Here is a 17,521-nt window from a genome sequence, read left to right on the forward strand (position 1 = left end):
CTGTATGCACTGTTAATCACTGAAGAAATTAGTTTCCTTTATAAAGTCATTTAATTTTTAAACCATTTTACATCAAGGGAATGTGGTTTTCTGATTACAATGTTCTCTATGACTACCTTTTTATAATTCCGATCGGGCTTGGTTCAAATTAGAATAATCGTAGTATTTCTGAATTTTAACCATTTCATTTCAAATTCTTCTTAAAATATATTTCTGTGATCTATCTTTTTTCTAACTGACACGTTTTTGAAAAATTTAATTTTCATAAATATTTTTTATTTAAAAAACTAGAACGTCTTTCTGCGTCGTTTAGGCATGTTTTCTTAGATGCATCAAATCACAGCGAAATTTGGACTCTAGAATATCTTATTTGCAAACCCCTTTCATATCATTTTGACTCAAAGTCTCGTTAAAATTGGTAACTTACATTTTTTGGTCCGCAAAAAGGGGGGGGGGGGGGGATCCAGACCCCCTTGACCCCCACCCCCATCTGGATCCGCGCTTGTTACATACGTTAACTACAAAAATATTTTAAAAGCATAGAAGAAAAAACAAAGAAAGATAATATTCAGATTACCAGAAATGTTACCATAAAAATCGCAGTTGTAAATTCTATGCCCATATTCATCGAACCTAAGTAGGCCTGGTAAATGAAACATATAACGTAACTACGGGAGTATAAAACTGTAATGAGAAACTCTGGATCCGCCCATAAAACGTACAATAATCCCGGCGAGATTGAATGCGTAAATTTTGGCCCGACGCCGAGCTGCAGAGAGTCATACATGTATACACAACATTAAATTATCCTATTTTGTAATTCACGAGTATAAACAGTGAAAACTAAGCTTGTTTACAAACAGCAAATACACAAAACTCGGGAATACCATATAGCCTCGCTATCGATCGAACAGCATGTCAAGAGAGTGACGTCATTCGTTTTCGCCAAGGAGTGAGAAAATCCCATGGAAAAATCCAGTTTGTCTAGCATAGCTTTTGATGTTTTATCAAATTACTGTTGCCTGTACCGTGTTGAATACTGTTAGAATGTATGACATGTGTCTTACTTCCCGTTTTTGATCAAAAAAGACCACGTTTATGCGAGATGCAAGATAGACGCTAAGTTCTTTTGGAGGACACTTTCGGGATGCCACGTAGAAAATCGCAGAGTGTTGATGCATTACCAGACAGTGAGTATATGCAGATGAAAGACTGATTTGGGAGTACACAATTGACCTTCTTATTGCTATACTCATGTTAGTTGTTAAGGACATGGTAAGTGTTTATTCAATTTTCATAACGTATCTCTACTGGGGAAACACCTTCGGTTATCAGGGGTTCCCCAGGCACATCACGTGGTGTACGAAATTTACAGGAAAGCTCCAACATCAGTTGAAATTCCTACGGTAGGCTGCTTGTCTCAAAGTTGCGATAAAATGTTGGTTGTAATTTTTATTGCATAATTTTGGTACATCAATTGTTAAATTATGGGATATATTTCAATATTAACACATTTACAATGAACTGATGATTGGTTCTGACCCAGCAGTTTATGAGCCTATATATTTTTTTTAAAACATACATGACGATGTGCAAATGTTACTGACTCTTTTCAGGCTATTCTTGCAGCTATTGATTAAAAAAATTATTAACGAATTTACAACAATAACTTAAATTTATAGACCAAGTTAGCTGCAGAACTGAATCTCTCTAGTCTGTAAATTATTAGTAAGGATCTGATCATGCAGCTGTCCCAATATTTTCTCAGAGCTAGCCCAGGTTTTGCAGCTGAGATCAAAAGTTTAGGCTTAGTTGGCCTATTTTGAGTTATGGGCCTTGAATCTTAACAGGAATGTGACAGTTTTCCGGATTCATTATCAGTGACGGATTTCCCTCTCTGTGTGAAATCTTGGATCCGCCACTGAGGGAGAGAGAGAGAGAGAGAGAGAGAGGGGGGGGGCTATCTCTGCAGCTATTGGTTTTAAAATTTATATACATGAACTTAAATATCAATTGGACAAATCAAATTTGAGTTTTGGGCATTGTTGACCGTTTTTGAAAGAGTATGGACCTTGAGCTTAGAATAATATGTACTACAAAGCAGAGCACTTGTGTATTATAGAAGAGGAGGAAATTTTGGGTTGAACCGGGAATCGAACCTGGGACTCCTGCATTACTAGTCAGGTGCTCTACAACTACTGCAGAGCTACCGAGGGCAATATCCACAGTCCGTATAGCTTTATTGACTTAACTACTACTTTCCTCCCTCCTATAATTTGTCTTCGCCTTTGAAGACGCACAACCCAGGTTATTTTCGCCCCCTGGTAGGACAGTCTGCAATGCAGGAGTAGTCAATGGCACCAACTATAGTATATCTAGAGGAGAAAATTTTGGGCTTGACTGGGAATCGAACTTGGGACCCCTGCATTAGTCTGGCGCATGCCTGACCCAATTTCCACTAATGTAGCATAGCAGAAATTGGGTCAGGCATGCGCCAGTATACCCCTGCATTAATTATTAGTCAGGTGCTCTAACCACTGAGCTATCCAGGGTGATATCCATACTACATTTGCCATCACAATGATATTTAGCTATTAGATTGCCCTGAGAATGCCTCATTAGTTCATTATATGTTACATCTAATGGTGTTGCAGTTATATGACAAGATGTCCATGATTGTTGTGACATATTTGTGATTATGAACGTGATAAAGAAATCTTGCTACTTTTTGCAGATGGCGAAACAGATGGGGACAAAATGCAGGAGAGTTACTCAGTTACGGAAAAGGGAGACAATTCATCAGATCGTATCGGTTCTGAAAAAGGTATAAGTTTGTTATTTTTGAAAGAAAATATGCAACAGAGTGACAATTAACTGCATGTCTTTGTTGCAATTCTATGTTTATTAGCAATAACATGGCTTCACGCTCGCCCAGCGCTTGGTAGATAAAGCTTAATTGATTTATTAAGAAATCGTACATCATAATTACACCGTACTTTACACTGGAGGTATGTAAACCTTTATAACAAGCAACCAGATACAGAATATGTACATTTGTTATTTGAGTTTGACGAGATCCAAACAGGCATTTTCTGACATTCAAACTTTGGGCAAATGCAAGAGCTGGCACAAGGGTTGGTCAGACAAAATGTTAGCTGCAGAACCTCCAGTTTGTCAACATAATTTTCTTTTAAAATACAGTTATGCAGCAAACAAAAGTGTGATGCCTAAACACTCCGAGATCCAGGCCATTCACATCCAAGCAATATCTTTTATTACAAATATGTTTATACCATATAAGAGGAATTTTTAGCGAGACACAAATTTAGCGATTTTTCCATAAAAATGGGGAGAGCTAAAATTTTAGCAACTTTATAATTCCAGGAAAGGTTTACTATTACCTCCTATTTGGAATAAATTGTTAGAGATATTCAATCTTAGCGATCTCATCACTCTCGCTAATAATCCCAAAATGAAATCCCTGCTAAAAATTCTGCTTTTACAGAATACTATCAGTTATGTCTATAATTATTTGAAGAGAGATCTTTAAATGAAATTGTAGTTTGTTAGATATCTATATATTCAAATTGAGGAATTGTTGTAGTATAATTATTATCTCCTCCCTACGAAAAAAGATGGGAGTATTTTAGTTATCCAGGTCCATTCAAGGCTGTTCTTGGATTTATGTCAGTTTGTATTGCATACACCCTGCATGACGCCAAAAAAATACAATCCGGGGTAAATCCATCAACACCATTGGTTAGACTTAGATATCAAATTTATTTCCTATATGTAACCAATTACCAGTAAACTCATTAATATCCAGGTCCAACCATGTGCTATTATTCAGTTTGAGAGTGATGTATAATTGTTTAATGATCTACGGGAGAGTCAGTCATTTTTTATTGAGTGCATATAAAACATTTGCTTGTAACTTACATGCATATGCCATCGATTAATGATATTTGTTTACTGTAGTATGATTATACTTGTATTAAGATTTAATGAACTTCAAGGAACTATTCTGATTCTTTTGTTTGGTCATATGACCAGGGAGAATAAACATAATTTTCCTTAGGATGAAAGTTGTACATCCCTCTTCTACAGAAGTCCTCCAGCAATTCCCTTCCGATTCTTCAGTGTCGACTGCTGAAATACCAGAGATAGTATATACTATATAAGCATTAATTGTGATCTCACAGTCATAAAGTAATCGCTGTCTGGAATTCTGTCACAAATGAAAACATTTAGAGAATTAATGTGGATTGAAATTCAGCATAAAAAAGACAATTTATTGCACGAAAGTTTGGGGTATATGAAGCATCGTAAAGCCAATGAGAACTTAGCTTCCAGCGCTTGAAGCTAACTTTTTTATGTCACCAGTCCAGCCGGACTGATGGGGTATAATTTTAACCAGTCCATGGAAAAATTACCAGTCCAACTGAGTTTTCCAGAAATAATTATAAACATGTTTCGTTAATGCTATTAAAATGAAATTTAACTCAATATGCCTGACAATATTGTAACACTTATGTGGGATTTATATTTACGAATCAAGATTTGTCTGATATCTACAGATGCCAAATGTGTGCATAAGATTTCATAAGTATATTTTCCAAAATGATGCTTTACAAAACTAACCAGTCCCATCGGACTGACCAAAACAAATGTATGTCAGTCCGCCAGTCACAGGCTGACGGACGTGTTAATTTCGAGCCCTGGCTTCTATCATGCAATGGATGAGTCATTAAATACCTTGTAAACTTTCCCTATAATTCTCCCTGAACAAAATGATATACACTGTAAGACATTTTTCAATATACTATGATGTCATAAAATTGTTCACATTTGTTCAATCTCTTTAATATTTAGAGGGAGATGAGGAAGATGTTGAGCAGCCAGAACCAAAGAAAATCAAACTTGACTCAAAAGATGAGGACAATGGCATGGGTATGAAACTGAAGAGTAGATTAAGTATTGAATTTGTAATATGTATCTTAAGGTAGCTCCACCCTCATGTGACATCATAGGCTTTTGTAAAATCTTAATTTATTTAGTTAAACTTTGCACATGATAGAAATATATATTGTTGAGGAATTTTATTTGCTAGATAAGATAAATAAAAGATGACTACTGACTCTGAAAAAGCTTATATTTTCCATAAATAATCAATTATTTATAATGAAAAAATGTTGTCAAGGGCAATAACTCTTATGCTGGTATTTTCTATGATACAGTGATATCCACAATAAATTCATACATATTCATAATTGATACATATTTATAATTTATACATGTTTATAATTTATACATATTTATAAAGTAGCAGTGTTTTGAAATTGTTGACTTTCCCTTTCATCAGTATAGGCACTTTTGGGGCATTCAAGTTTTAAGAACACATCTTGTTAATACTGTTACTGAATATTAGAATAACAGTGTAGCTGATAGATATTCAGATCAGGAAACTAATAGATTTCAAAGTCCTTGGGGCTAGTGGTACTTTTAACCAATACTCAGGTGACTGGTAAGGCCTATGGGCCTCTTGCTATAGTTCTACCATTACCTTGGTATTTTTAAGTTGCAATACAGCCATATTTTTACCTATTTCTATACTATTGATATTCTCTAAAGTATAAGCTTCAAAGACAGAATATAGATGTGATGAAATGAAGTCTGCAGTGAAGTTAAAAGTTTATAAAAATTTATGTAAAATTAAGGAGGTATATGCTACACCAGAAAAATTTGATATTGATGAAAAGTGGAGGATATGTACAACAATATTTTGAAATTGAAAATTTTCAAATTTACTTTATTTAGTCAAAAATTGCAGTTTTAGTAGAAAGCAAAATTGCAGTTTTAGTAGAAAGCAATCTGAAAAAAAAATTTAAAACCCCTGCTGGACTCGAACCCACGATCTACAGTTCAGCAGTCAATGTGCTAACCTACTGAGCAACTCAGCTAGGCAATGGGATTTGACATGAATAGACAAATATTGCTGATATTCATATTTTCGTCCATGTTTTAAAAGGAAGTCAGCCATTATGACGATGTAGAGTACCTCCTTAACAAAGAACATTTCATATTGTAGAGTGTGAACAGACACAGGAGGACTCATCTAATGAAGTATCACTCCAAGCAACGAACAAGGGTGACAACTTCACTGACAATCATAGAGTCAAGGTAACGAACAAAATGTAGTCATTCAAAACAAGGGTGACAACTTCACTGACAATCATAGAGTCAAGGTAACTAACAAAATGTAGTCATTCAAAACAGAGAAGCACAGACACATTTAAGAATTGACATACTTCGTGTCTCAGGAAAGTTAATGTGCATGATATCATTATTCAAGCTTTGCAAAAACTTTCCTTATGTCCTATAGAATTTTTTTCCAAAGGGAACATGAAAAGCATATATTATCAAATAGCCCAATTATTAAATATGTTAGTGTCTTCAGGCAGCTCAGAAAGTAGGCTAGGAAGCAAAATTCATTTTGTAACTTATCAGAATATTCCATTTTTAGCTCACCTGAGCTGAAAGCTCAAGTGAGCTTTTTTGATCACCCGTATTCCGGCGTCCGTCCGTCTGTAAACTTTTCACATTTTCAACTTCTTCTCAACAACCACTGGGCCAATTTCAACCAAAGTTGGCACAAAACATCCTTAGGTAAAGGGAATTCTAAATTGTTAAAATAAAGGGCCAGGCCACCTTCCAAGGGGAGATAATCAAGAAAAGTTAAAAATAGGGTAGGGTCATTAAAAAAATCTTCTTCTCAAGAACCACTGGGCCAGAAAAGATGAAATTTATATGAAAGCTTCCTTATATAATGCAGATTCTAAATTGTTAAAATCATGGCCCCCGGGGGTCGGATGGGGCCACAATAGGGGGTCAAAGTTTTACATACAAATATATAGGGAAAATCTTTAAAAATCTTCTCAAGAACCACTGGGCCAATTTCAACCAAAGTTGGCACAAAACATCCTTAGGTAAAGGGAATTCTAAATTGTTAAAATAAAGGGCCAGGCTACCTTCCAAGGGGAGATAATCAAGAAAAGGTAAAAATAGGATAGGGTCATTAAAAAATCTTCTTCTCAAGAACCACTGGGCCAGAAAAGATGAAATTTATATGAAAGCTTCCTTATATAATGCAGATTCTAAATTGATAAAATCATGGCCCCCGGGGGTCGGATGGGGCCACAATAGGGGATCAAAGTTTTACATACAAATATATCGGAAAAATCTTTAAAAATCTTCTTCTCAAGAACCACTGAGCCAGAAAAGCTGAGATTTATATGAAAGCTTCCTTATATAATGCAGATTCTAAATTGTTAAAATCATGGCCCCCGGGGGTCGGATGGGGCCACAATAGGGGATCAAAGTTGTATTTTTTTTTTTTTGGTTTTTTTTTTTTAAATTTTTTTTTGGTTTTTTTTTTATATAGTGCAGATTCAAGTTTGTTAAAATCATGGACTCCGAGGATTGGATGGGGCCTCAAGGGGGGCATCAAAGTTTTACATACAAATTTATAGGAAAAATCTTTTAAAATCTTCTTCTCAAGAACCACTGTGCCAGAAAAGCTGAGATTTATATGAAAGCTTCCTGATATAGTGCAGATTATAAATTGCTAAGATCATGGCCCCCGGGGGTCGGATGGGGCCACAATAGGGGATCAAAGTTTTACATACAAATATATAGGAAAAATCTTTAAAAATCTTCTTCCCAGAACCACTAAGCCAGAAAAGCTGAGATTTATATGAAAGCTTTCTGATATAGTGCAGATTGAGGTTTGTTGAAATCATGCCCCCTGGGGTAGGATGGGACCACAATAGGGGATCAAAGTTTTACATACAAATATATAGGGAAAATCTTTAAAAATCTTATTCTCAAGAACCATTGGGCTAAAGAAATTCTTATTTACATGAAAGCTTTCTGACATAGTGTAGATTCAAGTTTGCAAAAACCATGGCCTCCAGGGGTAGGTTTGGGGCCATAATAGGGACTACGGTTTTACATGCAAATAGATATGGAAAATCTTCTGATATGGACCAAGGTGACTCAGGTGAGCGATGTGGCCCATGGGCCTCTTGTTAGAAAAAATAACATCTGCTTTTTCTAAATCTGTATTGCAGGTAGTGAAAACACCATCAGGTGTTGTAACCATGGAAACAGTCTCACAGTCAGAGAAACGTAATTTATCACTGGAGGCCTTGTGTGAAGTTGGATCATCTGAACTTCAAAATATTCAGCGACAAGTGTCACCCAACACACCTCAGACACACGAACCGTCAACCCCACCTCCCTCAACTAGTTCACTTGAAAGTAACCCTGAAACAAACTTCTCAAAAATCAAGGTGGTGAACCCTGAGGATATCAAAAAACGTAAGCACCCTGTCAAGCCAGGTAAACACATCTGTAAATTTTGTGGAAGAGGATGTGCCAAGCCAAGTGTTCTAGAAAAGCATCTTCGAGCACACACTGGTGAGAGACCATTTCCTTGCCTGGATTGTGGATTTGCTTTCAAAACTAAAAGTAACTTGTACAAGCATTGTAAATCAAGATCACATGCCCTAAAGGCTAAACTGGGCAGGAAAGTTCAACCACAGTGGTCAAGTCAAGAGGAATCTGATGATGATATTACTGATGAATCAGATGACGAAATACTCAATGAAAGTCAATCAAGCACCGACACAATAGACAAAGAGGAAAGTTCCCTGACTCCAAATGAGGCAGAGCAAATAACTTTGTTGAACGATATGTCAAAGTTTCTAAAGAAAGCTGATTCTGAATCGGCAAAAGCTCATACTGTTCAGAAAGAAGCTCATACTGTTCAGAAAGATGATAGCTTTGAAAATCGTGAACAGGCTCCTGTCCATGTTTTGCAAGAAGTAGCTAAATATTTAGAAAAACCCAAAGCGGAGCGACCGAGGATAGAAGTACCCTCGTGGAAAAGTGATGCCAGACCAAGATTTGAAACAAGAATGCGCAATTTAAATTTGGAGTTTGAAAATGTTAAAAATGTTGGATCTAGTGAAAAACGTCAAGGAATTCTTGATGAAAAGAAATTAAATTCAGCACAAAGTCAGTTTATAACTATTGCACCGAAACAAGATCTTTTGGGTAGAATGATATCTAGGGGATCTGAAAGCTCTGATCAGCTTACTACTCTTCACAAAATGGGAAGTGGAGGATCCGTCACAGTTCACAGACTTCTTTTGCCAGTAGCTTTCCAAAATGTTGAGACTACCACCACACAGTCAAACAATGCAAGTTTCAACAGCGTAGCAGCTGAGAAGATGATAGCTATTGATAATGGAGCAGGAGCTGTAGAGGTGATCAGACTACCTCACCCCAACACTGACCCCAGTACTGCCAACAAAGTGCTAAGAGATCTGGAGGATCTGAGTGACAGGGTCCAACAATCCAATGGATCTGACGTCCAGCTTGTCCCAGCAGTCGTGGAACTCCAGGATGGAACTTGCCAGGTGTCGGTGAAAGCCGTTTCTGCCCGTGAGACTCATGCACCTCTGGTTAGATCTCTCTCACAGCCTGTTGATGATATGAAGCAAAAAAACCAAACTGAGACTAAAGTAGACATGGAAAAAGTCAAAGAAAGAATTCAAAATCTGATATCCAGCAATGCTGCCATTGTGAAAAGCCCGTTGTTTGAATACAAACGTTTGTATAGGCAGAGCAGTGAATCCAAAGCTGGTGTTCAGAAGTCAGATACTGTCTTAACTTTCAGGTCTGAAACTACCAACATTGAAAAGTCTGTTTCTTCAACAGAAAACGATGTTTCGTCAACCACTGTCATAAAATCAGATGATTCAGAAAGACCAGTTTCAAATAGTATTCCTTCAGTGATTAAAAATGAAAATTCAAGAACTTCCACTGAAAGTAAATCAGAAATAGGTGTTACAAGACGACTTGTACGACAGTCAGCTCTGTCTTCAAGTGTTGATGTGGACACCAAGACTCAAGTCAGCTTAGGAAGTCAGTTACCAGTCCTCACAATTTCCAATGAGGTACTAAAGCAGATAGCTAATGCCAATAAATCTGACACTCTACATTCAAAAGGAGCTACCGGGACACAAGAAATTGCCTCCAAAACAGTCACAGCATTAGATCATAGTGGAAAGGAGATAACCATTAAGCTTCAGTTAGAGAACCCCACTCCATCTGAAAATGTCAAGCCAGCGAAACAAGCCTCCGACGGACAGTCCAAAGCAATCAAAGATAAGATTCGTGAAGTCATTAAAGCCCGTGATGTTCCTCCAGTCACTAAAGCCTTGTCGGAGTCTCAGGTGAGCAGTCACATTGAAGACAGTGTTGGATATACCCCTACTGAAGCATTACATCTTAAATCTTTCACTGCCACAGTAAAGAAAGACCAGTTTGTTTGCACGTTTTGCAAGAATGCCTTTCAGAAGAAAGAGACGTTAGATCTACATATGGCATACTACTGCACATTCATAAAAGCAAATGATTCCATTGACAAGACCAAGGTGCTGCAGATATTTCAGAAACAGAAAAGTGAAAATAAACCAACTGAGGGTTTAGTGAAGAGACAAATATCACTACCAGTAATACAGTTCCCCCCTAAAGTCTCTACACCAATCTCTGCACCAGTCAGGAAGCCAAATATGATGGTGAGATCAGACAGTGTAGGGGGAATTAGATCCTCTGATACAGGTATGCCAAGACAATTCAGTTTGCCTTTACAGTTTTCTGGAGAAACAGTGAACATTGCAAAACCTGTAAATCATACCTCATCTTCAGAAAGTCTCAGTAAGAGAAAGGGAAGACCAAAACTTTACGAGAGACAACCTAGGAATTTGTTGCCAAGTGCACAAACACTTCCACATAGTCCCGTACCTGTCAGTATTTATCCTTTGGGTCAGCTTTCTAGTGTTCTACCTCCACAGTCAATGCCACAGCTACAAGCTGCATTAGGAGGTTCACAATTAAAAACAGTACATTCGATATCACAGACATCAGTAATAACCAGTCAAAATGCTGATTCCATTATAAAACCTGCAATGCCTGTATCATATGCAGTCGTGCCCATATGTTCACAGTCAAAGTCCAACATCTCTGGTGCAGACGTTCAGCCAATTGCCATTCAGAATGTTATGTCTGTGAATAAAAACTTAAACTATGTAGACACTACTGATGGACTGACTGACTTAATTGTCAAAAAGCAAGAGTCACCTGCTCCAGCTAGTGATTTTCACAGTGTGATCCAAGTGCAGATAGTGGGCCCTGTGGGAAGTGATTTATACTGGAAGGAGTTGTCTGGAAAGACATCCGATGTGCAAGATGTTGGAATTGTCAAATTAAATGAATTATCTCAACCAAGCTCTGTTATTGTCCAAAGACAACCAGATTCAAAGCACAGAGACAAACATTTCCTTCATTCATCATCAGATTCTTCAGAACATTCCTCAACTCACATTTTAAATGAAGATCTCAAAGAGAAATTGAAAGGAAAGTTGTTAATGAAGAGATCCCTGAGTTTGGATCCCAAAGTCCTGCGATCAGCAATATCCCCGGTGTTATTGAGGGAAGGGGAAACCGAGGCTCCAGCTTGTAAAAAGATCAAAATGACTGCTCATTCATCTCCAAAAAAGCACGTAGACTGTCTTCCATACACTCAGTCATCTTTGTCACACATACAGGAAATATCGGAGACTAAAGCTTGGAAAATTCAAACTCTTACCATTCCTGTTGTGAAGGCTCAGCCAATGTACCAGTTATCCCAGATGGTCAGCCATCTTATGTTCCGAGACAAAAATAACCAGTCTAGTGAAACGTCAGTTTTCCAATCTGAACAGAGTTTAGTCAATTCAGACTGTAGTAAAGCAATTTCAGCAACAACTGCTCATGATGTACAGAGACTGGAGAATGGTTCTGCAGTGTCAGTTCCATTGATATTATTCGGCCATAATTACCCTTCTCTAAGAATGTCAACACAAGTTTCATTCTGTTGTCTTTCCAAACCACAACCTATGTATGTTCCATTTCGATCCAACAAGAAAATTTCAATGTATTCCAATTGGAAGGTGTCGGGTCATAACACAAATCCTATAGGACTGACACCAAAGATGTTACTATCTCTGTATAGATCGGATTCTAACAAAGATCCTGACTATGTTACATCATGTAGTCAGACTTCCAAAGGAGGAATGCTAACACACAGTAGTTATTGGACTTACAAGGAGAAGAAGACAACACCATCTGAAAAGAAAGTAGAGGTAAAGAAAGAAGTGGAATCTTCCAAACCGATATCAAGTACAAAAATCACTACCCCAAAGAAGGTCACTGGAGGTGTTAAATCCTTGGATCCCTATGTGTATGTAAGGGGCCGAGGACGAGGGAAATACATATGCAATGAGTGTGGAATCCGCTGCAAGAAACCCAGTATGCTGAAAAAGCACATTAGATCTCATACAAATCTCCGGCCGTACGTCTGCTCTCACTGCCACTTCTCCTTCAAAACAAAGGGGAACTTAACCAAGCATATGAAATCCAAGTCACACCACAAAAGGTGCATAGAGCTTGGAATATTGCCAGTGCCAACTCAGGTAGATGAATCTCAGATTGATCAGGAGATGCTGAGAGCTCAGTGTGACCTGTCGAAGAAAGCTCGAATAGTGCTGAAGGATGGAGCATCCGTGTCACTGGACCTTGATGAGATCGATTCAGAAAGCGATGATGAAGGAGATGAAGATGAGGAAGAAAGCCAGGTCAGTGATGTTTTATGATATTTTACTTTGTTTTTTGTTATTTCAGACATGATGCTATCTTTTACATGTATATTGTACCATAAGCATTATTGAATATACTGGTTGTGCTCTTAGCCAAGTGCTAAACAGATTCAATGTTTTGTTTGTGTGTCTAAGTGTCTAAAGAATTTCTCTGAGTGGGTATAATATTCTCGGACTTGACTTACTTGATATTTTGTGTGTCAGGATCAAGAGAGTATGGACACCAGTGACATTCAACAAGAGGCACCTGAAGTTGTCATAGAGATTGATGTCAACACAGAGGAAGGTTTCCCAGCAGAGGCCACACAGGAGTTCGATAGGTAAACATCCCTAAAAATCTCTACACAGGAGCTCGATAGGTATACATCCCTAAAATCTCTACACAGGAGCTCGATAGGTATACATCCCTGAAATCTCTACACAGGAGCTCGATAGGTATACATCCCTAAAAAATCTACACAGGAGCTCGATAGGTATACATCCCTAAAAAATCTCTACACAGGAGCTCGATAGGTAATACATCCCTAAAAAATCTCTACACAGGAGCTCGATAGGTAATACATCCCTAAAAAATCTCTACACAGGAACTCGATAGGTATACATCCCTAAAAAATCTCTACACAGGAGCTCGATAGGTATACATCCCTAAAAAATCTCTTCACAGGAGCTCGATAGGTATACATCCCTAAAAAATCTCTTCACAGACCAAAATCAGGGATATCCAAAAAAAAGTCTGAAAAACTGTCAAAACCATGAAAGAAGTTGGTACAGTTTCTAAAGTCATTTGGCCCAAAATATCGATGATTTCACTTGGAGCTCAAACCCTGGCATTCAAATAAGGAATGGATTAGCAAACCCAAAATCCGCTCAGTTTGATCAGCAAAATGATTTATGTCATATGACGAGAGCTAGAAGTTGGCATAAAACTGCAAAAATGCCATTTTCAATGAAAATTCAGGTGGTTTTCTTTTCAGAAAACATATAGCGCATGCGTCGAGCAAATTCATATTCAAGTATGTTTTTCATCTTAAACTATTACACAATATATATAATTTTTATTTTGCTCAACAATTGCGCACATCTTTTCCTGAGCAATAATCTGTATGACATTTGACAGTTTTCAGGCTTATTTTGAAAAAATGGCAGGAAATGTCTTATTCATGATGTCATAATGCTATCCAATTAGAAATATCATTCTGATTTTGTTGACATAGTATACCTGGCATATATTTTACTTTCTTAAAACGCTTATTAAGGTTAATTCCAGACACATTTTATAGAGAGAAAATTTTGGGGTCTTTTATGTATACAATTGTACCTTGTTCTTTGCCAAAGTTAAAGGTCCAACTCTATCAAATATAGATCAACAAAGCCCAAACTCAAACTTGATCTGTAACCTGTGGTTAATATATTCATGGATAACTAAAAAAGATTCAGAAAAGTGTTTGCACAGACGGACAGACGCACACACTGGCTGATCACTATAGAGCACCCTAGCTCCTATAGGCAGGGTCCCTATTAACATTACATCTGATGCTTAGGTTGATTTCAGTAAAGTTAATGAAGATGATAAGAAAATTATCCTTATGAAACCGTTTATATATATGATTATAAAATTTTTAAAAAAAGAATTTGCTGTACATTGTGTGGACATGACTACAGGTGGTACACCTTTAGTATCACGTATAATGGAACTCATACGTACATAGCACTAAACTAAAGTAACTTTATTCTGTTGACCTGGCAGTCCTGCAGGGTCCAGTCTGAGGGGAGTAGAGAAAGGTCTGGTTGGATCCACTCCTGGGATTTGTTCATTGATACAGCCACACCCGACTAGCTCACACTCCCTGACAGACACTGATCAGCCGTTGGTAGCCATCGTGCACCAGAATGAAGAGTCTACAGGTAGCAGTGAGCAGATCATCCACATTGTAGAGGATAACACCAGTCAACATGCAAGGTATGCACTGTCCTGTATGTGACAGAAAGAGTAATTGTTGAAAGTTGTACATGTACCGGTATTTCAATCATGACCTTTTGTATATTTTTCTGATGATGATAATTTGGAGTTCCAAGCTTGTATTTGTGCATTGCTTCTGAGAGATGAAATTTATGATGTTCATCTTTTCAGCCTTGGAACAATATATGGATTTCCAGCGGAAGTGTCATCAGTTGAAGGTGAAATATACATGACAGAATTTCTCATTTTACGTATTGTTTCATCCTTTAATGTCTCTCATATTTAGGATTTTATTTCGGTCACGAAACTCAGTCACTGCAAACCAGTTTCTTACTGGTAAATCGCGAAAATAAGTCATCGCAAGAATATAAGTTAGTTTTGAGAACTTAACACACATCAAGATTTAGATATAAATTAATGTTTATCTTTATGGGCAAGATCACCACAGCAACATTGCAAGTTGCATTTCTCATGTTTTATTTGTTTTAAAATTGCTTTACACTTTTGAAATGATTGGATATTCCAGAACACCCATCATCCAATGTGGTGGAAATCACAGAAGTGTACATTTCAGAGGGAGGTAGGGTGAACTTTGAGTTTTGTAATATTACATTTTACACATTTGCAAGATAGTACACACCAAGTCAGACAATTTATTCAGAGATTGTCTGGCTTTTTTTAGTTTACCTGAGCTGAAAGCTTATGTAAAGCTTTTCTGTTCAAAATTTTTTTCCATGGTCCATCTGTCTGGCTTCTCTTCACCTTTCACATTTTTAACTTCCTCTCAAGAACCACAGAGCCAATTTCAATCAAACTTGGCACAAAGCATCCATGGATGAATGGAACCATTTAGTTTCTTCGAATGAATGACCATTCCCCTTTTGGAAGGGAGATAATTAAAAGAGAGTAAAAAAAACTGGAATGGGATGTTTTAAAGACATTCCCCAAGAACCACAGAGGTACACTATTTCAAATTATTATGCAAGTGTAGATTCAAGTTTGTTCATACTAGTTCACCAGATATGTTGGCAGGAACAGAAGAAGGGTTTAAAAGTTTATACAAGAATATATATGAATTTTTATTTTTTTCTCAAGAACGATGGGTTTAAACTTGTTCATACTTATACCATGACTTCTGGGGTCAGGATGGAGCCACAAGAGAGGTGTAAAGTTCCACATAAAAATATATAGGATTTTTAAGAATCTTCTCCAGAACCACAAGAAGTATTCATCAAATTGATATGCAAGCATTTGTATGTAAATACTAATGTAGATTTAAGCTTTTTAAAAGCATCCCCGCACCTAAAGGTAGGACCTCAAGAGGGATTTAAAGATTTCCATCCTAATCATATTAAAAAGATTCACTCAAACTATGAGTCCAAAGACCAAGTTGGGGCCACAAGAGGGTTATATAATATATTATGGAATATTGGGAAAATTCTCATGAAATATTCCATGCAAGGGTTTAACTTGTTAATAAAAATCAATATAAAAGCTTCATTATAAAGTATTATCAAGTTTGTTCAGACCATTGCAACTTGACCAAGCTCAGGGCCTTATAGGGAATTGAAGTTTTACATAGGAATATATGGAAAAACTCTTTGAAATTCAACCTCTCAATAATTACAATGGTGATATTTTTCAAATTTGTGTTATGATGCAAGCATACTCATATAGGTCAGTATCTGATCTTTCCACACAATGACCCCAGGGTTCAAGATGGGGTCACAAGAGGGGCATGATTGGGATTTTCAGGTTTTATATGGAGAAATTCTGGTGAGCCATGTAGCCTATTGGTCCTCATTTTTCACCCATGAATTAACATGAACTTGAGTTTACAAATCATTGCTAAATGTGCAAGAAGGAAGCTGTGTCAAATTGATGTACTTTCAGTTTATGTACTTTCAGATCCAAAGTTAGGCTTCTTATTTGAGGAGCTACGCAAACACGAAGCAGAATTCAAAGAAAAGAATGAAAGAACCAGTGCTTTTTATGAGCTCTCTCAGGTAATGTGTGCACAGTGGAATAAAATACTTACACATGTACATCTAAATACCAGTAATTCAACAAAATCAGATTTTAAAGATATCACATTCACTTCAATTTATGAATGCTCCAATTAAGTGCTTACGAAATTTGGGAAGACTTACAATATTCCAATGAATTTCCGAGAACATATTTTACCTGCAGGACAAGGCAAGAAAGGGGCTTTAAATTTTACAGAGAATCCCCCCCCCCCCCAAGAACTACCAGTTTGTTCAAATCATAACCCTTGGGACCAGGGCAGAGCCACAGTTAGGGTTACATGTACATACCAGAATTGTTTTTTTTTTTAAAAGTAAAATCTTTTAATTAACCACAATATAAGTAAGATTTGTTAACTTTTGTCCATGGAATATCAGAGAGAAAATCACATCAAATTTATGAGTCTGCTAAAAAATTTAATTATACCCCCCCCCCCCCTTCAAAGAAGAGGGGTATATTGCTTTGCACCTGTCAGTCGGTAGACAACAATTTGTCTGCTCTATATCTTGAGAACCATTTACTTGATCGTAATATTATGATATTTTATATGTGTGTTGGTTATGAGTAGAAGAGGACCCCTGTTGATTTTTAAGTCAAAATGTCAAAGGTGCAGTACTCTGTGAAATTAGTGACCACCCAATATCTTGAGAACCCTTTGTTTTATAGTGATGGTTGGTCATTGGTAGTAGATGACCCCTATTGATTTTCAAGTCAAAGGTCACTATTTGCAATGCTATACTCTATACAATTTTGGGTTCACCCAATATCTTGA

General features: G+C 37.1%; 1 protein-coding gene across 1 annotated transcript in view; it reads left to right on the forward strand.

The window, feature by feature from the left end:
- The first annotated feature begins 901 nt into the window (after nt 1-901).
- Nucleotides 902-17,521, forward strand: part of LOC125648259 (uncharacterized) — a 24,492-nt gene continuing 7,872 nt past the window's right edge. Inside the window, exons 1-10 of the mRNA XM_048875235.2 lie at nt 902-1,190; nt 2,735-2,824; nt 4,873-4,950; nt 6,089-6,180; nt 8,130-12,743; nt 12,969-13,084; nt 14,512-14,724; nt 14,896-14,942; nt 15,251-15,304; nt 16,633-16,730. Of these exons, the coding sequence (XP_048731192.2) occupies nt 1,148-1,190; nt 2,735-2,824; nt 4,873-4,950; nt 6,089-6,180; nt 8,130-12,743; nt 12,969-13,084; nt 14,512-14,724; nt 14,896-14,942; nt 15,251-15,304; nt 16,633-16,730 (5,445 nt within the window). The 5' untranslated portion in view covers nt 902-1,147. The remainder of the gene's footprint in view (nt 1,191-2,734; nt 2,825-4,872; nt 4,951-6,088; nt 6,181-8,129; nt 12,744-12,968; nt 13,085-14,511; nt 14,725-14,895; nt 14,943-15,250; nt 15,305-16,632; nt 16,731-17,521) is intronic.

Source organism: Ostrea edulis, chromosome 6, assembly GCF_947568905.1.
Source record: "Ostrea edulis chromosome 6, xbOstEdul1.1, whole genome shotgun sequence".
Classification (NCBI taxonomy): Eukaryota; Metazoa; Mollusca; class Bivalvia; order Ostreida; family Ostreidae; genus Ostrea; species Ostrea edulis.